The 23,213-nt window shown below is 43.2% G+C and overlaps 2 protein-coding genes across 5 annotated transcripts in view; both read right to left on the reverse strand.

Moving 5' to 3' along the window:
• SHANK2 (SH3 and multiple ankyrin repeat domains 2) overlaps positions 1-23,213 on the reverse strand; it is a 279,014-nt gene that overhangs the window by 11,821 nt on the left and 243,980 nt on the right. For 3 of the 4 annotated variants that reach the window (XM_085581231.1, XM_085581232.1, XM_077784362.2), the window contains 3 exons: positions 7,701-7,831; positions 7,112-7,223; positions 3,646-6,043 (listed from right to left, as the gene is read on the reverse strand). In XM_085581231.1, coding sequence (XP_085437357.1) covers positions 3,646-6,043; positions 7,112-7,223; positions 7,701-7,831 — 2,641 coding nt within the window. Of the gene's footprint in view, positions 1-3,645; positions 6,044-7,111; positions 7,224-7,700; positions 7,832-8,068; positions 8,129-23,213 lie in introns of all 4 variants that reach the window. The other variant, XM_085581233.1, reaches the window with a different exon arrangement.
• On the reverse strand, positions 12,455-18,168 carry LOC144246508 (uncharacterized). The gene is made up of 2 exons (XM_077784363.2): positions 17,937-18,168; positions 12,455-13,607 (listed from the first exon to the last, which is right to left on the reverse strand). The coding sequence occupies exons 1-2, from the start codon at positions 18,013-18,015 to the stop codon at positions 12,748-12,750; spliced, it is 939 nt and encodes a 312-aa protein (XP_077640489.1). The 5' UTR covers positions 18,016-18,168; the 3' UTR covers positions 12,455-12,747.

A 23,213-nucleotide genomic window follows, 5' to 3' on the forward strand; every position in this document is an offset into this window, starting at 1 on the left:
CTCCCTCTGGCCAAGCCATGGATCATTTTTGTGTGGTGCTGGTGGAGAGCAGCAGGAGCTGCTGTTCATGATCCTTATCAGTGCTCCAGAGGCCTGAGGGAGGGAGGATGCTGTGTTCCCTGGGGGCTGAGCTGTCTGTCCCTGGTGACCCCAGGGTTTATCCTGCCTCAGCCATGCTGCTTTTAGCCCCCAGGTCTCAGGGGTTGGCTCATGATGCTCATGTTGCTGCAGGACTGCTAGGACACAGACAGAGCAAACTCCTCCTCTCTCCCAGGGAAAGTCCTGCTTGGCTCTTCTCCCCATTCTTTCATCAGCTCCCTATAAAAGCCAGGGGTGTCTCGAGTGGATGTATAACACTGCTGTATTTATTGTGGTTGACACGTCCTGTCCTCCTCGCCTGCAGGACGACATGGATAAGCCAGATTAAAACCTCTGTCACCACAGCTGATGGCCATAATTCCTCAAAGGAAATGGTGGCCAAAAATGGGAGTGGGATCTGGAGCTGTCTTCCTGAACCTCGTGATCAAACCCTTTAATTACACTTCAATTAGTACAAAGTAAGCAAGGGCAACCTCTCACTTCTTCCTCTTTTCCCTTCTCCTGCTGGGCTCCTTTTTCCTGTCCCACAGGCTGGCCACTGCTACTGAGAATGGAGGAGCAGATGGTTTCCAGCCAAGCGTTTCCATGCTCTATTTAAAAATCTTAAAGCTTGGTGTCTCCATAAGAACTACGGGAAAACTATAAATACACCATGGAAAATGATTGCTAAACCAAGGTACAGAGAATAAAAGCAAGTTCAGGGTGGTTTCAATGTAATAATTGAGAAATGCTGTTCAGGACCATAGAATGTTCTCTTCCTCATCCCCATCTATCAAAAAAGCACAAAGAAGGTGTTTTTATGGGTTACTGCAGCCAGTCATTACCCAACTATCTGTAGTTTAATTCACCCCTGTGCCACCCTAATAGGGCAATTGTCTTGAGTGAACCCCAGTTTTACATCTACTGGCTATGCAAAGAGAATTCCCAGTGGGATTTAGGATTCCAATCTGGCCTATAATTTCATGTATGGCCCCATAAGCAGTTACATATTTTTAATTTCTTCAGGCTGCCTGTGCTGCAAACACCGCCCAAGCAAGCCTGTGAACGCTGTTCCTATTTATAACCCTTCCCAATCCCTCTCCTTGGTTGGAGCATAGGAACAGGCTCATTTATTATCACTGCTCTGTTCACAGACCTAATGAGTGGTTCTTTAATTTAGCAGAATCCCTACTTTTTGTGAGCCAAAATTCCTTGGTCCCTTTCTAATGCTACCTCGCAGGGATGGGCTGCAAGATCAACAATTGGTTGTCCTAAGTTTTAAAGCATTAGGGGAAAAAATACCAAGGAACTCCAGAAATTTTACCTTTGAAATTTAAACATTAGCTTTTACACTTGAAATTTTCACAAGATGGCATTCCTTGGTCATAATATTTGATAGCTTTGAAAAAAAAAAATTGTGTCAGCCGTGCAGTGGGCTAGAAAGGTTGTAATTTATTTAACTTTTAGAGAGATAAAGCGGGAGTAAAAGCAGTGCAAGAAAACCACAGGGCCTCTGATTCCACAAGTGAACATCTCCATTTCCATCTCTCTGCCTTACCCTGGTTGAGATAAAAAGACTCTGCCTGCAGCACCTTTTCAAACACACTTCCAGCATCTGTAGATTGCTGGATCTCTTCTGCTGTCTCCTGGATTATTATTTGCTAAAAAAATAAATCCTTAGCAAACTTTCCTGGTGGTTTTAAACAGCTTCAATCCAGCTCATAATTAAGAAGTAATCACATCAGTTTGGAAAACGGCAGGAAACAACACCCAGCCCTCTTGCATCCTGTTCCCACCGGGAACGATGTGGAGGTGTCATTTTCTCCCACAGTCAAATAACAGCCAAGAGTTTTGGTGCTCTTTGCCTTGCCAACTTATCCCATTTATGCCCTCATAGCTCTTTTGGCTCCGGAACACCCCAGGATCCTCTCTCCAGCTTGCAAAGATGAGTGTTTGTGTTTACTTTTCAGGGAAGAAGCAGGATTTCAGCCCCACTGAAAGAATGCTTTGGGTGGGGTTCCCCCCCGCCAGTTGAGCCCCTGTATTCCATCATGAAGATGTAGTAATTTGCCAAAGCTGAGTTTGAAAAAATTAAAAACCTCAAGGACAGAAAAAAAAGCAACACAAATTTGTAACACTAAGTCAGCCCTTCCTCTAAAAGGTAACATATGGGGCTACTTCTGCTTACATAACAGCTTGCTTTTCTCTAGTGAAGTGCTATACTTCTCCAAGTTTTCCCCACCCTTTATACCTTTAAAAATGTATTTTCACAGAAAAAGTCTTTCTATTTACTTCTACGTTTCATTTTGCTCTCAGTAATGGGAGTACTTTTACATATTTACAGTGCACTGTAGTCGGTAGCCTTGGTTATTTTCTGATAAAACAGGGATACTAAAGATCTCCCCTGTAACCTGGAAATACCTTTCAGCTTAAAAATAAGAGCGATAAATAATGTTATACACATGAAGCTAAAGACAACATGTTCATGGTGCTTAACAAGAAACATGATCAACATCCAGCAAAAATAATGTGGGTTTTTTTCATGTATGAAGGCTTTTCCTGCAGACCCAACTCAATTTCTGCTCTGTTTAGTCAAGAGCCACTGAGAGAAATTCCAACATTTCTGTGTTTTATTACCACTTCTCAATTCTAAAAATTGAATTCCCTCACTGTCACCAGTTTGATGGCTTCCATCCTGCAGGAAATAATATCTAACTGCGTGATGCCAAGGCTGTGGATCACACTGTTTTCTGAATGAGAAATCTTTGCAATCAGCAGAGACACTCTTCCCTTAAAAATAAATTATCTTCATGCTTGCAAAGTACACCAGTTTTCCAAAGGCTGAGCTATTTATTAATCAACAGAATAACTCTAATAAAATTGACTTAGGTGGCATCTTTTTTAAAAAAAACTAAGCCAGCATGACGTTTTTGCAAGAAGATATAATACCTCAGTCTCCTAATGAAACATACAAAATTAGCTTTCCCTTTTTAATAATTGTGGATTTCATGATATTATGTCCACATTCCATACAGATGTGGTTTAGTAATAAAATGTACAGTGCAAAGTGATTTTAATGAGGAATTCTCTGAAATACTTTATGATTAAGTAAATTAGGAGAGGTCTCAGCATGAATCAAATGAGACCACACAGTGAATGCAAAGCAACCTTTGGCAAAAACACTTTTTACCTGTTTGAAGCCAAAATACCCCACGGGACTGAAGAAAAATTAAATTATCACCCCATTTTAAAAGGAAAGAATCTGAAGGGAAAAAAATTAAAAAGATAAAAAAAATTAAAGCAAACTCTAAGAAATTCACATCAAAACAACAGAAAGGTATGTGCAAACCTTGAAGTTGAAGGCTGAGAAAGCTCCTGTCCTATCATGTAGGCAACACAAATGTTGACAGTGTAAGAAATTCGTGTTTGACACAGATTATTTGTTAAGCAAATACAGAGTGCACTCTTCTTTTATCTATGTGATTTACAGGAGAAGTTAGCAAAGGGATGGCAAAAAAAAAAAAAAATCAAGCCTTTTTAGAAAATGACTTGGTTAATTACTTTTACCTTGTACTGAGACTCGCAGTTTTCGTTCCAGTCGGCGACTCCAATCCCTCCCCTGGCTTTGAGGATTTCTCTCTGTTCATTTGCTGGAGTATTGAGTTCAATTCACTAATGACATTAGCCTTGGGGCCTGAGAGAATTGGGCTTTTCACCTCCGGCACGTCCCCCCATAGCTTGGATGTCCTTTGGGGGACAGCTTTCGCCAGGTTGGGCGGGGCACTGATGGGAGGTGGGGGCGGAGCGGGAGGAGGGATCACAAAGCTGTCTACAGTTTCCTCGATCAGCGCATCCTTGTAAAGTGCATTGCTTTTGTTGATTATGGGCTTCATTTTTGGCTTAGGAGGTACTGGGGGTTTGTCCACCAGAAATGTTTGCCCATCTGCATAGACTGTACAAGTATCCACGTTCTCCCCCCCTTCCGAGGATAAGGTAGAGATGCTGGACACCGTTGAGATAGTGCTGGTTGTCTCTAGGTGATGGTCACTGCTGCTCCGACTGTCCACCTCCTCGATCCCAGAGTCGGTGACGTTGTCGAAGCTGTCGGGGGGTGGCAGGAAGGCGGCAGGCAAACAGTTTGACAGACCCACTGGCTTTTTGCCGTCCAAGGAGTTTGCTGGCTGGCTGGGCGATGGGGTGCCGTTCTTCCTCTGTGCCATCAGGTCTGTCAGCGCCGAGCCGGGCACCGCACGGTCGTCGGGGATGTCAAAGCTGTTGGCAAACTCCAAGGGAGGGGGCAGCGGTTCGGTGAACAGGAACTCCTCATCGATGTCCACTGAGGCCAGGGGCGGAGGAGGGATGCGGAAAGGCAGGATGACGGGGTCGTCCACAGAGCTGGCAGCCACGATGGTTTTACAGGGAGAAGCCGGGGGCTCGGGCGTGGCAGAGACGCTCAGCTCGCTCTCCGCTTCCTCGCTGCCCTCCGGCCTCTCCGGCGGGGAGTTTTCAGGGTTCGGCTCCATCTCAGCTCCCTTTTCCTCCTCATCCTCGGGCATATCATCTGACTTTGCCGTATCCACCGTGTGCACCATCAACAAGCCAGCTGATTTTTGCTGTGAGGTATCCACGATGTTTATCAACATGTTCTTCTTCTCCTCAGCTTTCTTTTCTTTCCCTGCATCCATCTCGTACTTGTTCTCAGTCTCCTGCCGTCTCAACAGGCCACGGGTATTTTGCCTGGTGACAGTGGCAGTAACAGGAAAAGTTGTTTCCATGTTGGGTCTCAGCTTGGTGTCGATGTAAAGTGGTTTGTTAAGGTCGGTTTTGACTGCGTCCCCTTTGCCTGGAACCTGCTGTGTCTGCTCTTTCATGGCTCTGTCCCTGGCAGAGAGCGCGAGGGCAAGTGGAGAGTTTGGATCCAACAGCTTCCCTGTGACCGGGTGGACGTAGCTATCCGAGCTGGGAGCGCTCGTGGGCTTGGCTGCCGCCATACTGTTGTCAGTGCCTTTCGTTTTGGATGGAGCATTCAATGTCCTTGAGTCACTCTGGCTGCTGGGCTCACTGCTGTTAAAAAGGTTTTCAGGCTCCCTGGGGGCGGGGATTGGAGATGGCGACATGAGCTGTCTGAAACCATCCTCACTGCTGAACATGGCCTCCTCGGTGAACTTGGACTGCCTCATCCGCGGTGTTGGTGGGGTCAATCCAACGTCCTCGTCTCCCAGGTCTGTGGAGAGGAAGGCCGGGGAATTGCGCCTCGCCTCCAGCCTCTTTTCCCTGTCCCTCACGGCCCCTGCGATGGCTGCTGCGAACGGACTGCTGACTCCCAAGCTGTCATCAGGCCGGAGCTGTCCGGGCTGCTCCGAAGACTGAGGATCAATCTCCATGCTGCTCCCTTGGCTGCTTTTCCCGCTGCTGCTGGTGGATGGCTCTTTGACAATGATGGTTGGGATTGGAATAGAGCAGGTCTTTTCTGGACTGTCCTCCACATTGGATTGCTTCACCAGCATCCCCTTCCTCCTGGCTGGCTTGGCCGGCACGTAAACGGCTTTGCTGGCGATCTTCCCAACCTCGGAATAGGGGTTTTCGGGCATCTGGCCCCTCTTGCTCCTGAAACTGGCCTGAGCTGCGGCACTCCGGTTGTACAGGTCCTCTGAGTCCAACGAGTATCGGTCCAGCTCCCGCCGGTAATAGATCCCTTTGTCCCTTATCATGGTACCCACGCTCTCGGGCCTAACCAAAGAGATTTTTGCACCTGAATTCTGGTTAAATGGAGGTTTGATTGTTCCGTAGCTCCGGGATGTCAGGGATTTGGGGGAGTTGTACAGAGAGGGGGAAGGTGGTGGTGGTGAGGGGGGTAAGGACTGTGGTGGCGGTGGGATATCTTCAGAGGTGTCAGGCATTGAAAGACTCCTGGTAAACTTCAGCATAGGAGGGGCCAGAAACTGCCGCTCTTCCTCCGTTATTCCTGAAAAATCAGAGAGTGCTTTTAAAACACTGCCATATCCACCAGAATCCCTCACGCTGCACTATTTCTCCATCCAACCCAAAATTCCAGGGTGCATTCCCACAGCATAAGGAGTATGCAAAATTCCAAAATAGGCCTTTAGGTTGATTCCCACCATAATCATTCTTTCCTGTTGGACATCCCAGGTTCCTGGATTGAAAAGGACACTATGGAATTTTAATTAAACTGATGTGTAGGCAAATGTTTGGGGTTTTTGTATCATCAAGGTGGCTGTAGAAAAGCACATTTTCTTTAAAAATTATTGAACAGGGAAGATATTCTGTGCAGAGGAGCCGCTTCTGCCTTACTCCAGCACTCTACAAATACATACAATAAAACAACTCAGAAACCTAATGAAGTTTTAAAATGCCATTGAAATTTAGCAAAGGGACTATGAAGATCCTGTTGGGGGAAAAAACCCATAATGTTGCATTTCAAAAGATGGCATTATATCATTACAAATATGGCTTCTAACATAAATAAATTGGGCAATACTGGGATAGTTTGGATGCTAATTTTACATCAGCATAATGCGTTTCTAAATTTATAAAAGTCACTGCTAAGATTACTAACAAGAACAAAGAAAGCCCAAATTCGGTCTGCTTTTTGTTTCTTTGTTGTAAAAACATCTATTGCCATCATGTGAAATGAAAAAAAAGGTGAATTTTAGTCCATTTGATCAACACGATTTCTTTGTAAACTACACAGCATTACAATGCTTTCACCTTAATAACAAGGGAAAAGAAAGGATCATATTTTGCCCTAATGTTTTGCAAAAGGCTTGTACTGATCTCTTTGTCCTTGTTAGAAGGAACATTCTAAAGAAAATAACAAAATTATAATTCCATACTTGCTAAATGTGGAAATCACATCACCTTACACACAAACTTCTTTTCTCATGAGCTTTGTATAAAGATTAAACAGCCATTCACCGGGGTAAAGATGTCGGAGAAACATGCTTTAGGAAAGAACCAAAGTTACTGAAAGTATGCTATTGATGAACAAAACCATACAAGAGAGGCATTTTACCTATAGATTTTTGTCTTCTCATCGTACCCCGAGGTATACCCAGAAAAGGACCTTGAGGGCTCCCTGGGACAGTGGGCGTCATCACAGCAATACCCTGTCTCTCATACATGGACTACAAAAGAGCAAACAGAAACCCCAACAGCATTAAAGCATGAAAGTCTCTCCCATGTGGAAAAATGCCTCATTCATTACCCTTTTCACTGAGAATTCTTATGGAAAATAATAAATCTGGGGTTATTTCTGGGGAGGAGGTGGAGAGAAAGGGAAGGCTAGGCTTTGTTTAGACACTCATGAAAGGACAGCTGCTGTAAGAGGAGTGAGTTGATATTATTTACAAGGCAACAGCTTAAAGTGGGTAATGGAAAAGTATGTCCAAAATGCAACAAAACCAGCTATTTTTTTTACCTGCAAAGATTTGTAAGATTAAATTCTGCACTTGAGTGATGCAATTTCAGAATTCTGGTGTTTAATTTTTAATACGTGCTATAGTGTTAATGGCAATTCTTCCCTTAAAAAGCATGGGCATTATTTCATCAAGGAATTAGATACATTAGCAGGAATAAAGCAGTGCATTGTGGCTCCCACTCACATTCATATCTGTAGCTGAGGGAAAACATCTACTAGAAGGCCGCTGTTTTATAGTTGCCACTCTGGAGTCCACAGTTGCATTGTCTGCAATTCTTGATGGCTTGGAAACTGGCACTATTTCATCCACCTTATCTGTAATATAAAAGCATTCAGTAAAATAAATATCACTTGTCCAACGAAATGGAAAAGTTTAGTATTGCAAGGTCAAAGGAAGAGATTTACTTTTCAAAAAAATGCAAAGAAAAGAATTTTTTGGCATTTTAACAAGGCAACGCTTGAGCATCATAAGTCGTGCAAGCCGAGCACTTTTCATTGCTGCTACATAACATGCATGCTTTAGTTTTAAGCCTGCATGCATTTAATGTTTACTTAGTGTGACTCGAAAAACAATCCTCTTCTTCAAACCTTCAAAATGTGAAGGGAGAATATCTATATAGAAATGGAAAGAAGACCTTTAGAAATAGTGAATCCGTAGAGCACTGTTTCAAATAGAGATAAGCAGACTGTACTTAGTCATCAGAATTTCAGTGATATTTTGGACAATAACAAGTACTCCAGAAGTGCTCTTTCATGCCTATGCTCTTTAAATAATAACATCCTGATTTGTTCACACTCTTGGACTTGTAGGCTAGCACTGCTAACTGCATCCTTTGTTTAAATGAAACTTTTTTATGCATTTCTGTTGGTTTGGGTTTTTAAAATTTCTTCTAATAACTGAACAGTTTGGGAATGCATTAGTCATGGTCAGAAGCAGACCAAACATAGGCAAAGTCCAGGTCTTAATGAGAACTTCAACATTTGGATTTGGGACACTGATCTACTGCATGATGTGATGGTAAAATACAGGGAAAAGTTTAATCAGGATATTCCAAAGCTGAGTGCTGGTGTTAGCTCTATCTCCAACTTTGGTCACAAACAAGGTTCATCAGCATTAAATACAAAATGCTACTCCCTCACAAGAAAGATTTTGAACTACAGTATAATCCACTAATTATTACCTGACAGCTCTTTTTTTTGCCCCTTCTACTGCTATGAATCCAAGGCACAGAGAAATTAAATCACTAGCCCAAGCCACCAGGAGAGTTTGAGTTTGGAATCTCTACAAGAATCCAAACTGGAATCACACCAACAGCTTTTCTTACTATTCGCTTGCCTGTATCATGTTAATTTAATGTCTTTTCCTTTGAAGTTTCACCAAAACTAGGATTAGTTTCATAGCCTGTGGCATTTCTGTAAGTGGACCACCTCAGCCTGGCTCCTAGGCTTCCACACACGAGTCAGAGCAATGCTACTTTTCAGCAATTAGCTCCATCTCCCAAATAATTGATTATTTGTTAAACAAGGATAGTTACTTCATTAGGATATTGTAGACTTGAAAAATCCCCAGGTTTTTGGTGATGTAGAGCTGGTGTTACTACCCCAAGTATTGTATTTAGGGATTTAAATTTTACCTCTCGCTGGAGAGCAGCGCACTCAGAGCCCTGGATATTGATATGGATGGGAATAAGGCAGGAGGAAAAGAGCTTTTGATCCTTCTAAACAGTAGATCTGGCTGATGCAAGGATGATATTTTAAACAGGAGAAGAAGAGAGGGAAGAACTTTTAGCCTTCAGGTTAGGAAGAAGGTTGTCCTAGAAGTGGATATTTCAGTGTCACAGAGGGTCAGGGAGGAAAGGAACACTGGTGAGAACTGTCTCACAAGAGTAGTGTTGCTGTTTCTTTTCAACTGAAGTTAGTATTCAAGTCTTTTCATTGGTCTCTTTTTTTTTTTTTTTTTTTTTTTTCTTTTTTTTGTTTTTGGTGGGGTTTAAATCACCCAGTGGAAGGAGAAAAGGAAAAAAAAATTCTTAAAATTGTCACACGCACTCAAAAATAAAAAACCAAGTTCACATCACATTTCATAAGGCGTTGTAATACAAACTTCTGAAAGAAAAATATGTGCACTTCTGCTCAGCAAAAGGCATCAGAAAGCAATGGTGTAACCATGAACATTAACCCTATATAGCAAAAATCCTGGACTACAGGATGGTACTCAGGGGATCTATCACCAAGAGCTTCAACTGGGCAGAGATTTCCTCTTAAGGCTCTCCCACCCTTGTTCTCATCCCAGAAGCCAAACAACTAATCTTTGGGATACAGAAAGAAGGAAGCCTTGGAAATCGAAGCACTCAAAATCTGCACATGAGAAATAGAAATGTACCATGTAAGAAGTGATGCCCTTTATTTTGAACAGACACATGTAGCCAGAACCCATTCAGACAACAAAAAGCTGCAGGGAAAGAGTGATGAGGCCATGACAGACACTTGGAAAAGCATGAAAATTTTTGTTGGGGATGAAACATACATACCCTTCACCTGCACTGATTCTGCTAGACAATCCTAGTAGTCAGATCCTAATTTTGGATCTGACCAAAATATCAGTTGGTACCCATTCTTAAAACCATCTACCATTTCCATGAGGGGGAAAAACCCCCTGGTTTTGTGTGAGTTTATTGAAGGTTTCTTGTCTGTAGAGAGGTTTTCAGTCCTTCTCACGCTATGGCTGTTCCCATTTGCCACATTTAACCAAAGCACTCAGAAATGGGAGAGGAGGGTGGGTTAGAACTCGAGCTGCTTTGCAAGGAACTCTTTAGGGCTTCCTCATATGGCACTTCCAAGGGCAGCACTGCACAGCTCTTTCACTTGCTCTACTGCCTTTGGATCAGCAAGCAAAGGTAGAGTGGAGGTTGTAATTTTTGGAGCTACTATAACAAAAAATGTGAGGCCACGGAAGCAGCCAGCATGTGGAGACTGATCCTAAATGGTGGCAGCTACATGGCGGGTCCTGTGGGAAATGTCAAAATCTGAACGCCTGGCCACAACTGCCCCACCCTGCTGGAGTGAAAGCACGGCGTGAAACAAAAACATCCTCACTGCTTTATCAAACGTGCTCCTCAGGCCAAGGAAATGGACTGGCTGAACCACAGCTAGCCTCGCTCAGACTCATCCCAGAGAAAGAAGAGGTGTTGGGCCAAACCTTCACTCGCCTGTGCCTCGAGCTGTTTGTGTCTACAGCACCAGAGCACAAACCACTCCTGCATCCGAACCACACATTCCAAATATACTCCTACTGGAATAATTTGTCAGGCTCACTGATTAGCTCTCCTCCCAGCCTCCTCATGACCTCAAATACTCTGCATCACACACTCCTCATACCAATGAGAGGGGAAGATCACAAGCTCATGCTAGAAATTCTCTGAGGATAACTTTTACAAATAACCCTGAAAAAAGAGAGAAGAAAGGACAAAATGGATGCAAAAATCGGCACCTGCTGTGAGGTGTGTTGACAAAGTGGCCCAAAGAAGTCTGCCTCCAGTGGGATTTTTAAAAGGAATGCAGCTGGATAAAGGTCAAAAGGAAGGAATGTGGGAAAAGCCTGTACTGGAGGTTGGCCATGCCAGCTGCATTTCCTCCTTGAACCAGTCGTTTAGCAGAGTACGGCCACAAGCACACACGCACACACACACTTTTACAGGAGAAGTTTGTGGCTGGCTAGTAGAGTAACAAACTCTGATCTGCTTTGCTGAATAACCTCAGCCTCGCTGCAAGACAGGGAAGAAGAGTCTACATCTCACTGGCCAAAAAGCATGGCTTGGTTGTAGTCACAGAAGAGGATTTTTAAGCCTATGATTATTCCCTGGCATTTTCCATAGAAACGGCTCTGCACCTTCTTGAGAAGTCACAATGGTGTGTTGAGAGTCAAACACAGGAGCCATGCTACACCTGTGAAAACTTGTCCCCACTGCTCCAGGGGTTCCTGGGAGCAGCATCCTTCCGTAGAACTGTCAGGGATACCACATGTAAAAGCCAGTCTGATGCCTCTGCATGCATATAGCAATTTGAGTGCCACTATATTAAATTCCCCCGAGAGAGGCAGCACCAACAAATATAAAATAATTTATTGCCAAAGTGCATTTCTATCTGCCCTGTTGGGTTACCAATGGGACCCGTGCCCTGCTCAGGGTGCAAGCCCTCAGGAAATTGGATGGCCTAAAGGCACAGAAAGTAGTTGTGTTTTATCAAGATGTAGGTCTTGTCTCTGATGAAAAGCTCTTAATCACAGACAGAGTAGCACAGTACCCAACAGCATGTCATGACTTTTACGTTCTCAAGAGGTCTGGCTGCTAGGCAAGTTGTTTTTTTTTTCTTTTTCTTTTTCTTTTACTTTAATAATTAATATCTGTGATAATTACAGGGGACAGTCTCCTCCTAATAGATTTGTTGCAGGAGATGACTCTTATCCCCATAGAACACATTGCTTAGTGACTCCTGTTCCGAATACCCAGACTCTCTCAGAGGAAAAAGTATAATGCTGCCCATCAAGCCACCAGATCCATCATAAAATGAACTTTGAAAACGAGAGTCAGGTGCCAAGATAGATCTGGTGGCACATCACTACACAGCCCCCAAAAAGAGAAATATGAGGTATGATCCTGGCAACATTACTTATTGTACGACATAGCCAAGACATGTGGATTAGCTCCACCGAGGGTCTTAGGAAGTGAGCTGGTGAGACCCACAGAGGATAAGAATGGTCATGATCCAGTACAGGCTATACCCCAACACCTCAGGCTGGCATGCCAGAAACACCAGGCAAAGACTGATCGAACACAGTTTGGGAGGCGAGTATTGCCAAGACCTCTATACTTACCACCAAGTCCCGAGTGCTTGCTCAGAGGGGGTGGGATAATGGAGAAAGAAAACTCAAAAAACAGCTGCCTCAAGAAATGACTTGTATTTGTAAGAAAAGCAATGAATGCCTGGCACAGAGTAAAAAAATGCTCATATGAAGTTAAAGTGAAAGAACAGAGGCAAATGTTCTTCAAATACCAGCAGCACACATCGTTAACAGTGCAAATATAAACTACAAGATGTTAGACTAATCTAGTCAGCCAGAATACAATGTTAGCCTATGTAGGAAATGGTTGAACTCTGCCACGGATGGCCTTATGGCTAAGAATTAAAAGGACAGGCACATTAAAAAAAACTCTAAAAATCCTATGGAGTGGTTATTTTTTCTTCCCTCCCCCTTTTGCCTGGCGTGGAGGCATGGGCAGCGAGGCCCTCTCAGTTATGGCTCTCTGCAGCCGGCCACTGCGACAAGGCAGGGTGGCCTGCGGCGGGTCGCGAGAGTCGCTCGTCCCTTCGGCCCCTGGTAAGCACACAGTGGAGGATGCCACTGCGTCCTCACCAGTCCATGTCGAGGCACACGTCAACTCGACATGGGGGGTGGCTCTTTGGGAGATGCGTGTTTCGAGGACCTGCGTCCTCGGCTGCTTGAGGAAAGCTAAAATCTCTGACAGGTAGTTATGGATGGCTCTTGTGGAGGTAGCCACAATGCCCAGCTGCAGCTCCATACGGCCCATGGACTGGGACATGAGACCCATGGACTGTGCATGCTCCCTCTTGATATTTTCCAGCAGCTGCACAATCCTACTGTTGGTTTCCATCAACAGCTTCTCTCCCTCTGTTAGCTGGGGCTGCCCTCTCCAACCCCGATCCCTAGGGACAGGCTCAACACCGCAGCGCTCTTCATTCATCTCATCATTTCCCTCCTCCTCAGGAGAGTCACTTTCAAACTGAGGAGTCCTACTGAGTGACTGATCCCCGGGAGATTGTATGTCCATGGTGCACTCTGGAGTCCGCGCCGGCGTTTGAAATCCCTCAAAATCCTCCCCAACGTTGCTGTGCGTTTCAGATGAGGACAGCGGCCACTGCCAGCTCTCTGTGGTCCTGGCTGGTGAGTCTTCATCAGAGGCAGGCACCGAGGATTCCTGTTCTTCGGCCGGCGTGGACAGCGAGCTCCCTCGGTGATGGCTGGCTTGCCCCGAGGATCCAGGAACCTCCCCATCTTGCTCCCCAGTGACATCTGGCAATCAAATAGAGGAGCAACAACCACTGTATCTGAGGCCAGGCAGATGGAGGTATCTACATGCATTGGACAACACATAGAAAGAAGCCAGTTGGGAAGCCAGAGTGTATGTGTTTGGGCAAACGGAAGGGCGGACTAAAGTTTAGTGACTACATTGGGCACGTGGCAATTGGCGTCATTAAGCACTTTTGGTCTCAGTGCACACTGTCCTGTACCCAGAACACACACAGCCATGCTGCATCCCAAGGCAGGAGCTACCGAATTCCCCTCAGCGTGACTGTGACAGGAAATGTCAGTGAACCTAGCAAGAAGCTCACCTATGCACTGCAGTGGTGTCAGTCAGAAATCCCTGGGACGAGCTCAGGGCCAAGGGTCCAATTGAGCTTCCTGGGGTGCCAGATGTGCTCCACCACTGGCTGAGGGCAGCCCTTTGTTGCTCTGAAGCACTGCTGGCTATCTTCACTTTTGTCCGACGTCTCACGTCACCCCACCCAAAATCTCTCCCAAATAACTGCTGCAGCGCGACGGTGGCCATCCGTGGGATTATCCTGTGAGCAATGCCCTCCCCAACATTTGCCAGATTTTCCTTGCTCTCTTCTCCAAACAGTAGGAAATGCTATCTGAGGGCATTGCTCACCAGGATCTCTGTCTCCTGCAAATGAATGGAGTTTTGCCCTCCCCTGGCTACCTCTTCCCTTGCCTGAGGGTGCGTGGTGGAAATCTGGGTGTGAGCACTTCCCCATGATAACTCTAGAGAAAAATGCACTCCCAAAGAGCAGGACAGGCTCGGGCATTTGCACCCACAGGGATCACCAACTCACAGGGGAGCGTGATCTGCCCAGCTCTGTCCTGCACCTCTGCACTACGTGAGGCTGTGGCCAGAACTCTGTACACTTTCTGTTACTTCAGATAAAAAAATAAGTCAAATTTTTTTTTAATTTTTTTTAAGGGGAGCCAATTTGGTCATGAGAAATCACCTTGGGGCAGTGTGGTTAAAGGAGCCAGCACAAAGCCCAAAGCCCTGCATTCCCCACGCTCAGGCAAGGGACAGCTGAGAGAAGCACTGCTCTTGGTAGGGTTGTGACCTAACCAGGCTGCTGCTGCTGCTCACACTGCAGTGACCTGAATGCCAGATCAGCGCTGTGCCTACTCTCTGGCATCCCAGCCTTGAAAAAAGCTTTTTGGTTTTTTTTTTTTTAAAGGATTAATTTCTGCTATTTGAAACACTGTTCTTCAGACCTCAGTGGAAACTGTAAGGTGTTGCTGAGGTCGTGTTAAACCATACTTTTGGTTCTGTTTATGAATCAGGGCAGGGTTTTGTTTTATTTTTTAAAATTATTTTATGTGAATTATAATGAAATGAAAAGCTTTTTCTGACAGACCCAAGGATCCCTCCTCCTATATCTCAATCCCTGTCTACCACAGTGTGGTACTTGTTATTTTTACACCCTTGTGCCTGCGATATTATGGTGCTCTAAAAGGAATTCTGTGTGACTTGATTGAATGTTGAGTTTTAAGTGCTAAAATAATGGATATTATTCGTGCATTTAGCATATTCACTACTTCAAAGTATTCACATTCAAAGTATTCATATTCTCTCTGCGTCTGCCTGGACTGTCCAGTTGCATGTTTTATGGAAAGTGAGGATGAAATTGTATTTGTAAAAAGGTATGAGCTCCTTATGGAAATGAATTTTAGGGACAAACTGTCATGCAATCATTGGCTCTTCCACTCCATGGAGATTTGAAAGGGACTATGTATCAACCTAAGAACTGCTTCTTCCTTGGCAATTCTTCTCCTGCTTTTTCTAATACAGCCATAGCTGCATTCCTTCATTAGCAAAGCTCTCTTAACAACTACAGTGTAGGATCATGAAATGATTTCTCAGCATTTTCCTATTTGAGTACACATGAAAAAAAAAAAAAAAGAACAAAAAACAGGGGACCTAATTTTACCACACAAAGCAAACACACACTTCAGTTAAAGTCTATGAAATCGGAGTGAGGTAAGGGATCATAAATACCCATTCTGGTAGAGCCACTGGTCATACTGAATGTCTTGGCATTTCTTTTGACATGTCAACAGAAAATTCCCCATATTTAAAAACCCCATTTAGCTGGCAAGTGTTCTAAACAGAGCCCACCTAACAACTGGTAGATAGAACCAAACTATACTGGAAGTCAAAAACGGAAGCAAACCTAAATCAAAAACCTCCAAACTCCACACTGATTTATGAATACTTCTGTAAATGGTATCACTGCATCTAGTTTGTTCAGACTCAGGGGGACCAGAACACTTTTGTTATTTGTGCATGTCTACATATTTGCCAGAGGCTTGTAAAGCAAAATTTCTCTGAAAAAGTGCAATAATAAATTTTTGCAAAATTCCTTATGTCCTATGAAATACCACTTGCCATTCTCCCAATCAGTCTTTTTAGCCTTTCAGAGCTGAAAGAACAGCATCTGGCAAATGGTGACCAATGACACAAATGACAAAAAAGCAAAGAGTCTGTGAAAACCCCTGGGCAGAAGGTTAATTGCAGAAACTCTTGGCGAATACTTCTGAATAATGAATACATGCACAGGCTTTAGGTTAGGTTGGTAAACTTGGCTGGTAATGAGAAGGAGGAATAACCATCACTGTTATTATTTGTAACAAGGTGTTCAGCATCTCTCAGCAACTCCGGTTTCTTTGGGAAGCTTTGCCATGCGCATGGGGAACCAAGGGTGTGTTACAGGCATGGCCTTCCACAGCCTTGCCTTCACTAAGGAGCAATCATGGGAAAATTGCCTGGAGGCCACTGGCTGACACAACCTGGATGAACGTGTGAGTCTCTGTCCAAGAAACCCATTCCTTGGTGACCAAAATTCAACATAAATTCTGGGCGGATCTTGGTCAGGTTGGTTACCCCAGTGCCTAGCTGGGGCTGTGGGAGAGGTGTGCCAGGCACAACAGGGGCACTGCCAAACTGGGTTCAGCCAGAAACCGTCCTCATGTTTAAACAGCTGACAGAGTGATCTCAATTGACTGCCTTTAACTCCTTAGAAAAGGGGTCACTTCCAAAAAACGAGAGAGAGAGGCCACTACAACTGTGAAGTCAAAAATGGTCATGGATCAAACCATGCACCAACATAGCTGACCTCACCTGGTTGTTAATTTGCTTAAAAAAAAGAAAAGAAAGAAAGAAGTATCTTTCTTTTCAAGCTTTAAATAGAGTGTGTACAAAGAAGCACAGCTGGCTTCCTTGGGTGTAAAGCAAAGGGAAGAGGTCAGATTCCCTGATCTTTCTAGCAATTTCCACCTGACACACCAGTTCTATATGCAGCATTTTGCTCACGGTGATAGATATAATTTACAGGCAAAATAGGTCACTTCTGTCTTTTACAGATATCTTTGCACCAAGTGATAGCAGCCATCAGACCTGCAGCCTCCAAGGTTCACCTTCCTAACCTGATGCCCCTTGCTCTGCTGGGCTGGACTTCAATCTCCATCCTTAAATGGCCGAGGAAGGGACTCAGGGAGGAGCATGCAAATAGGCTAAAGGGGGCAGAAACGTCTGGAAGTCAGTGACCCACTGCACTTCAGCTTTAGTGCTTGATCACTGTGTGTACTATGCAGCTATTTCCAAAAGCCGCCTGGGATTCACAGCTTTCTGAAGGGTGTTTTTTGTTTTACCTTAGTGACTCTGTTGTGTTTAAGGAAAAAAAGAGATCTGCTATGGAGGGGGTCCATGCAATAGGAACTGGTGAGCCTCCACCAAAGTCCTGGCCATCTTCCTTTCTCCTCTGTTGGATAGGTTCTCTGTTTCTGCAGAGGAGCAGAATCTGCCAGACATCTGTTCCTGCTGCCTATGCAGGTGATTCCCCTGGGCTGCCACAGAGCCTGGTCTGACGTGGGGGATCAGCAGGTGCTCCTGGAGGCCACAGGAGAGCTGCTCCAGGTGTGCCTGCAGGGGAGAGCTGTGGTTTGTGGTCCTGTCCTGAGCATGCTGATCAAAGCCAAGTTTATTCCAGCCTTTAGGTTCATGAATATGTCCATTATTTTGGAGCACTGCTATTCCGTGCTATTCCTTGCACCACAACATTTGTTACACTGGGAGTCCTTTGTGTTGGTCATTAGGCATTTTTAGGATTGTAGCAATTACTGGGTTGAGATACACGGAGAATTACTGAATGGTTGATTCAGCTGCAGGGGTAGAGGACTGAGACAGAGGCCAAGAACAGAGCAGGGCTTTGGATATACACAAACTTTAGAGACATCAGAAGTATTTCTTTAACTTTTGGTCACTGAAGAACATTTGAGATTTATGCCTGTGTTGTGCCTTACCTGCCACTTGGACTGGCAGCTGATCCCTCCCCTGAGATGTGCTGCTCTTTAAGAAGCCCTCCTTTTGAAATCCCACCATTCCTGTTTCACCTCTGCTACCGGATCGTTGCCTTTTCCATTATCTTTCCTTTTCAGACTGCCCACCAGCGGAGCTGCACGGGAGGGCTGGGGCACCGTCTCTTCCTGCTGACAGACAGGTGGGTGGAGATGTCCCTTGGCCACAACAAGTGGGCCAGGAGCCCAACAACAGCGGGGAACACAGCAGGGGAGCTTCCCGGGCCCTGCCTCTGCTGCTCTGGACCTGGGCCTCTGTCTGTATCTCATCATCCCTCCTGGGGTGGGTGCATTTCTCAAACTGCTTAGGTACCAAGGTGATAGGTGCCTTGTAAATACCTAAGATAGATACAGACAGAAACTGTACCAGGCGCATTATGCAACACTTCAGACAATGCCAATGGCACCTCATTGCTGTAGGATCACCCACCTGGTCCAGCATCTGCAGACAAATACTGGGCACATGTATTTTTCCTTTGGAAAAGTGATGGGAACACAGGACATTCATTCTTCCTTGGTGGCAACAGGTTTGGGCACACAGCCCTTAGTGTCAGGCACTGCACATGCAAAGGTTTTGTTCCATCACCTTCCCTAAATATGAGTTTGCAGGTTTAGTTTAATTTCCTTCGTTAGCTGATAAAATTTGCTTCCTTGTCAATAATCTGCAAAAATTGGTTACAGGAGCTGCACCAAAACTAAAGGAGTGCTTATTTGAAATGCCTATTTGAAATGCCTTTTAAATGACATAAAAATATGGCTGTGGTGTTGCTTTAATTCAATTTTTTATCCCAATTTCTCTTATTTTTAACTACAAGTAGCTTGTTTTTAGCATGAAGACCAGGAGTGATTATGCATGAAATTAAGTTTCCATGTCTGGGGGAAAAAAAAAAAAAAAAAAAAGCAGCATCTAAATCAAGTAGGTGGAATTATTTGCATGGCATTCCTTTTAGGTTTTTGGCACTTCCCATATATAAGCCAAAGGCCTTGCCCTTTTTAATTTGTAAAAGAATAGATGGGAAGTAACTGGATAAAAACTTCAGGGGGAATGTCTGTCGGAGGGAGAGCTACTAAATGACAATTTGGGCAAACAGTGGGTCTGGGGATCTGGGCAAGGCTTTCAAAGAAGCAGATAAACAAGAATTCTGGAACACCTTTGCAATGCTAATGGGCAGGTGAGAACCTCCTGATTTTGAAAGAGAGCTTGATCAGACCACAGGAGTTCATCTGATAAAGTTGCTTGGCACAGAAGCAATTTCACCTGACAGTGTCCCTGAGGGAAAAACAGGTGACTCATGTTTGGTTAAAATGGTTAAAAATGGATCTGTGCCTGCTGAGAACAAATGGCTTTCTTTTCAGCTCTTCAAACAGGATCAGATGTGTAAAAATTCATCAAAGACCAAAAGTAGGTAAAGTATAACAAGGCCTTCAACACACCACTGAGCATTTAAAGACTAGCCTTAGCTGAAGCATGGATTCAGAGTAAGAACATCAAAGGTTAAGTTCTAAATCCAAATTTGTTGTTTATGATCAAAATTGGAGGAAAGAAACAACAAGTTCAGCCTACAGTTATGTCCTGTAAATATATAGTTAAAAATATACTGAAATGGAATCACCTGAGTTTTCATGTGGACAATTAGGCTAATCCTCATTGATCTGCCACCGCTATATTTTAATCTGAAATCACCTTTTTCCAGCCCCATCCCAAATTAACAATTTGCAGGGTTGTGGTTGAATCACAATGCCCAAACCACACATTTACCATACTGCAAACAACAGGCAGAGAATATTATTTTAGCAGTCAGCATAATGAGGAAATAATAAAAGCGCTTTGCAATACAGTCAAACACAAAAGGCACTTGAAACACTTTCCTTCTATGAAAATTAACTAAAAATACTTGTCTGTTCTCTGGGATACTGTAAATTCTACAAAGTACTCTAAAATAAAATAAAATAATATATAAAATAAATCAATAAAACATAAAAACCTTAGTTATTAAAATTAATCATTTAACATTGAGTATCTATAAATACCATTATATTATTTATGAAAATGCTTTGTAGGTATTCACAATAAAGAGCTTTCAATACTTTCTTGAAGGAAAGCCTTATTTGTGTTTCTAGGGCTGAAAATAGCTTCACATTATTACACACAAGTCACATTTACACATTATAACCACACCATCGAAAGTAATTTTTAAGGAAGGCAGAAAATGGGTATGTTCAAATTCCTTTCTAGAGATACAATTTTCAAGTACCAGCTCTTTAACAGCATGTTCATTATTAAGGAAATAATGACACAGGCATTTAAAATACACCTGCAATGCTGAAGCCTTGCAATTCAGCCTACCTTGAAAGAGGAATGGTCATTGTCTAACAGTAGTTTCTGTTCAAGAACAAAAACAAAGCAGAGAATATAGTCAATACCCACTCCTACCCTGCAAGCCAGGTGGAATTTAAATGGCAATTTGATGTTCTGTTTAAGAGACAGCATTTGAAAATTTGGCCTAGTCACAAAAGAAAGGCAATCAAATCAAAGAAATCACAAAGAAAGTGGAGGATGTAAGACACAGCCTTCTCTGGTCTTACACTTAACTATCACGCTTCCACACCGAGGGGAAAAAACAAACAAACTATGAGGAATTATCTAAAACAATTTATTTTTAATTAGATTAGAAATTAATTAACATGGGTATGTGAACATTTGAAGGAAAAACAAAAAAAAAAATTAGCAGCAAAGGGAGTTTTGAGATGAGGGAGATTAGTCCTTCATCTCCCTGGCTCCTGAAAAAGAGAGAGAACACATTAAAAGTGCTGAAAGGGTTTTCCACTGCCCTAACTGTGCCATGTTGGGAAACACATGCAATTTTAACTGTTCCTCAAGCCCTCATGATTTTGAATATGTGCTTAGATATTAAATTGATAATATCTGAGCATAGTCACACTCACATAAACCAATGTATTTAATGTGTCTCTTTGTAAAATGCTACAAACCCCATATTTTCTGTAACACTTACAATTCCTTTTCCAACTTCTTTTATACCATTATCTTGTTTGGCTGATGCAGAAAGGTTTTAAAAACCTTTTCAATTATAGTCCTGTAGTAAAGAAAAACAGGTGTCATGACAGGGCACTACATCCTTGAGAATAAGCTGAGAAATTCAAAATAATAACAGTGTAGATGAGGACACCCATACAGACTCAAGCAGCATCTACTCAGGATTCTCAGTGTTTCCAAAATGTTAAAGCATCTCATGAAAGGTAAATCCTTTAGTACCAGGAGTTACCTGTTAAGTTTGGATTCTGTGGCACAAGTTGCTAATCAGCACATTGCCAAGTTATTCTTCATGGAAAACACAGGTTTAGCATTGTTCCCTTTTTGAAACATGCCAATTTTCAATACTTTGCTCTCACAAGGTGTTTTACAAGGACTTATATTGTAGCCATGGTCTTAATACTACACTTACACTGCTGTGGACTCCCCCAAGTTACACTACAAGCCATAAAATCTGCAGCCTTGCCACACCGACCACAAATGGGGCTGGCATTTCCTCATACAGACTTGACAAATTCCACCCAGAGTCACTGCTTTCTGCTTGAGATAAATGACAACCCGATGACAAGCTCTTCCTCATTACTACACTGCCACCTCATTAGAATTTCAAATATGTAATGTGAATCAATTACTTACGAGGGATAACCTTCAAGAATTCGTCAGGACGCCTGATGCCTTTTGCTCTCATCTTCTGAAATAGTGTCTGGTGAAGATCTGAAAACCTTCTTCCTACAGAGAAGCACTGCAGGTGCCGGGAGCTATCTCAGGAGCTGCTGTGGTGAGTGCTGTAAAAGTTGCTTTGGTGGTATTCCCATTGTTCCCTGCAGACAAAGCTCCATCATCAACTCCACCACAGTGAAATAAAGAAAGTGAGTTTTGAACCCAGACGGCTTTGGGAGTAGTCTCTTCAAACAGAACAGAACACTGTGAGCTAATCCACTGCTTGGCATTCATTTATATATATTTGCTCTGCAATTTCATTGTTTCAGATGCCATTGGAAGGTACCACCTTTGAAACAATGGACAACAGGAATGGGATGAAGTGGGAATGCTTATTGCAGACAGAGCTAATAATATTTCTTTTGAATGCCATCAACTGATATTTTTCTATTCAAATGCCATTCAGACTTGATGCCAGGTAACAATATTCTGTGTTGATGGTACCACAGTTATTGTGTATCTGTGAGGTGGTGATAGAATCTAAACCTTTCAAAGGAGAAAATCCTTTATTTTTAGTTGGTACTGCAGCCCACACCAAAGCCCAAAGACCAGGACCAACACACATACTTTATCAGTATATGGTATATATCAATATTTTATATTGATTACCATATCAAATCTAAGAACAGCACCACCCCAGCTCACAACTGACACCCACGTGACACTGCCAGCAGATTATTTATTAATGCAGAAAGATTATTTGTCATTCCCATTTTACTGTGGAAATTTAACCTGCTCTGTTCTTCATTTTGTCTCTACTCTTATTTTATATTAGGTATTTCAAAACTCAACACTGTCCACTTCAGTTTTCACTGAAAATCCCAAATTACTCACTAAATCAAACCCATTTCCTGGCAGCAAAGAAAGCTGAAGAGCAGGAAACTTTTAAATCATGTATCCAGACATTTACAGATCTTAGTTTATGGATGTGTTCCTTAAGGATCATATAATTTTCAAATTCTCCCTCCACAAGGAGTTATTCATAAGTCAAAACAAAAAATGAAGGAATTTAAAACCAAGATCTCCACCAGCTGCATAAACTTATTAAGAACAGAGTTAAATTTAAAGTTTTAAAATATTAATTTTAAAACTCTAATGATATCTATTTTCCCATCATGATGATGAAAATTATGACCTAAAATTTTTCCCTTAATCTTTCATTTTCAGAGTGTTTTCAAACCTTCATTTCAATTTGCTGCACGAATATCCTGGTTATTGTTCAGCATTAATGGAATCACATTTCAAGTGCTGCCTCCAACAAGTTGCTGCTACAGCTCTTGGTTTACATGTTGCCATAACTTACTCATACAATGGTTCTTGGAAAGCTACAAGGCACAGGAAAGAAAAACACCTCTCTCCCATCCCAGGAATCACACAAAATCCAGAAAGTAGTTTGGAAACACGACCCCTCCACACACGCATTTCAAGGTTGGAAGCTACCTCTGAGTCAG

The sequence above is a fragment of the Lonchura striata genome, chromosome 5 (genome assembly GCF_050655825.1).
Source record: "Lonchura striata isolate lonStrDom1 chromosome 5, ASM5065582v1, whole genome shotgun sequence".
In the NCBI taxonomy this organism is placed as follows: Eukaryota; Metazoa; Chordata; class Aves; order Passeriformes; family Estrildidae; genus Lonchura; species Lonchura striata.

Excerpts from the sequence above, each read along its gene's own strand:
- LOC144246508 (XM_077784363.2), bottom strand. The coding sequence starts at position 18,015 with ATGGTGGGATTTCAAAAGGAGGGCTTCTTAAAGAGCAGCACATCTCAG. Across the intron at positions 13,608-17,936 it reads GCTGCCAGTCCAAGTGGCAG|ATGTCACTGGGGAGCAAGAT; the intron begins GTAAGGCACAAC and ends TTTGATTGCCAG.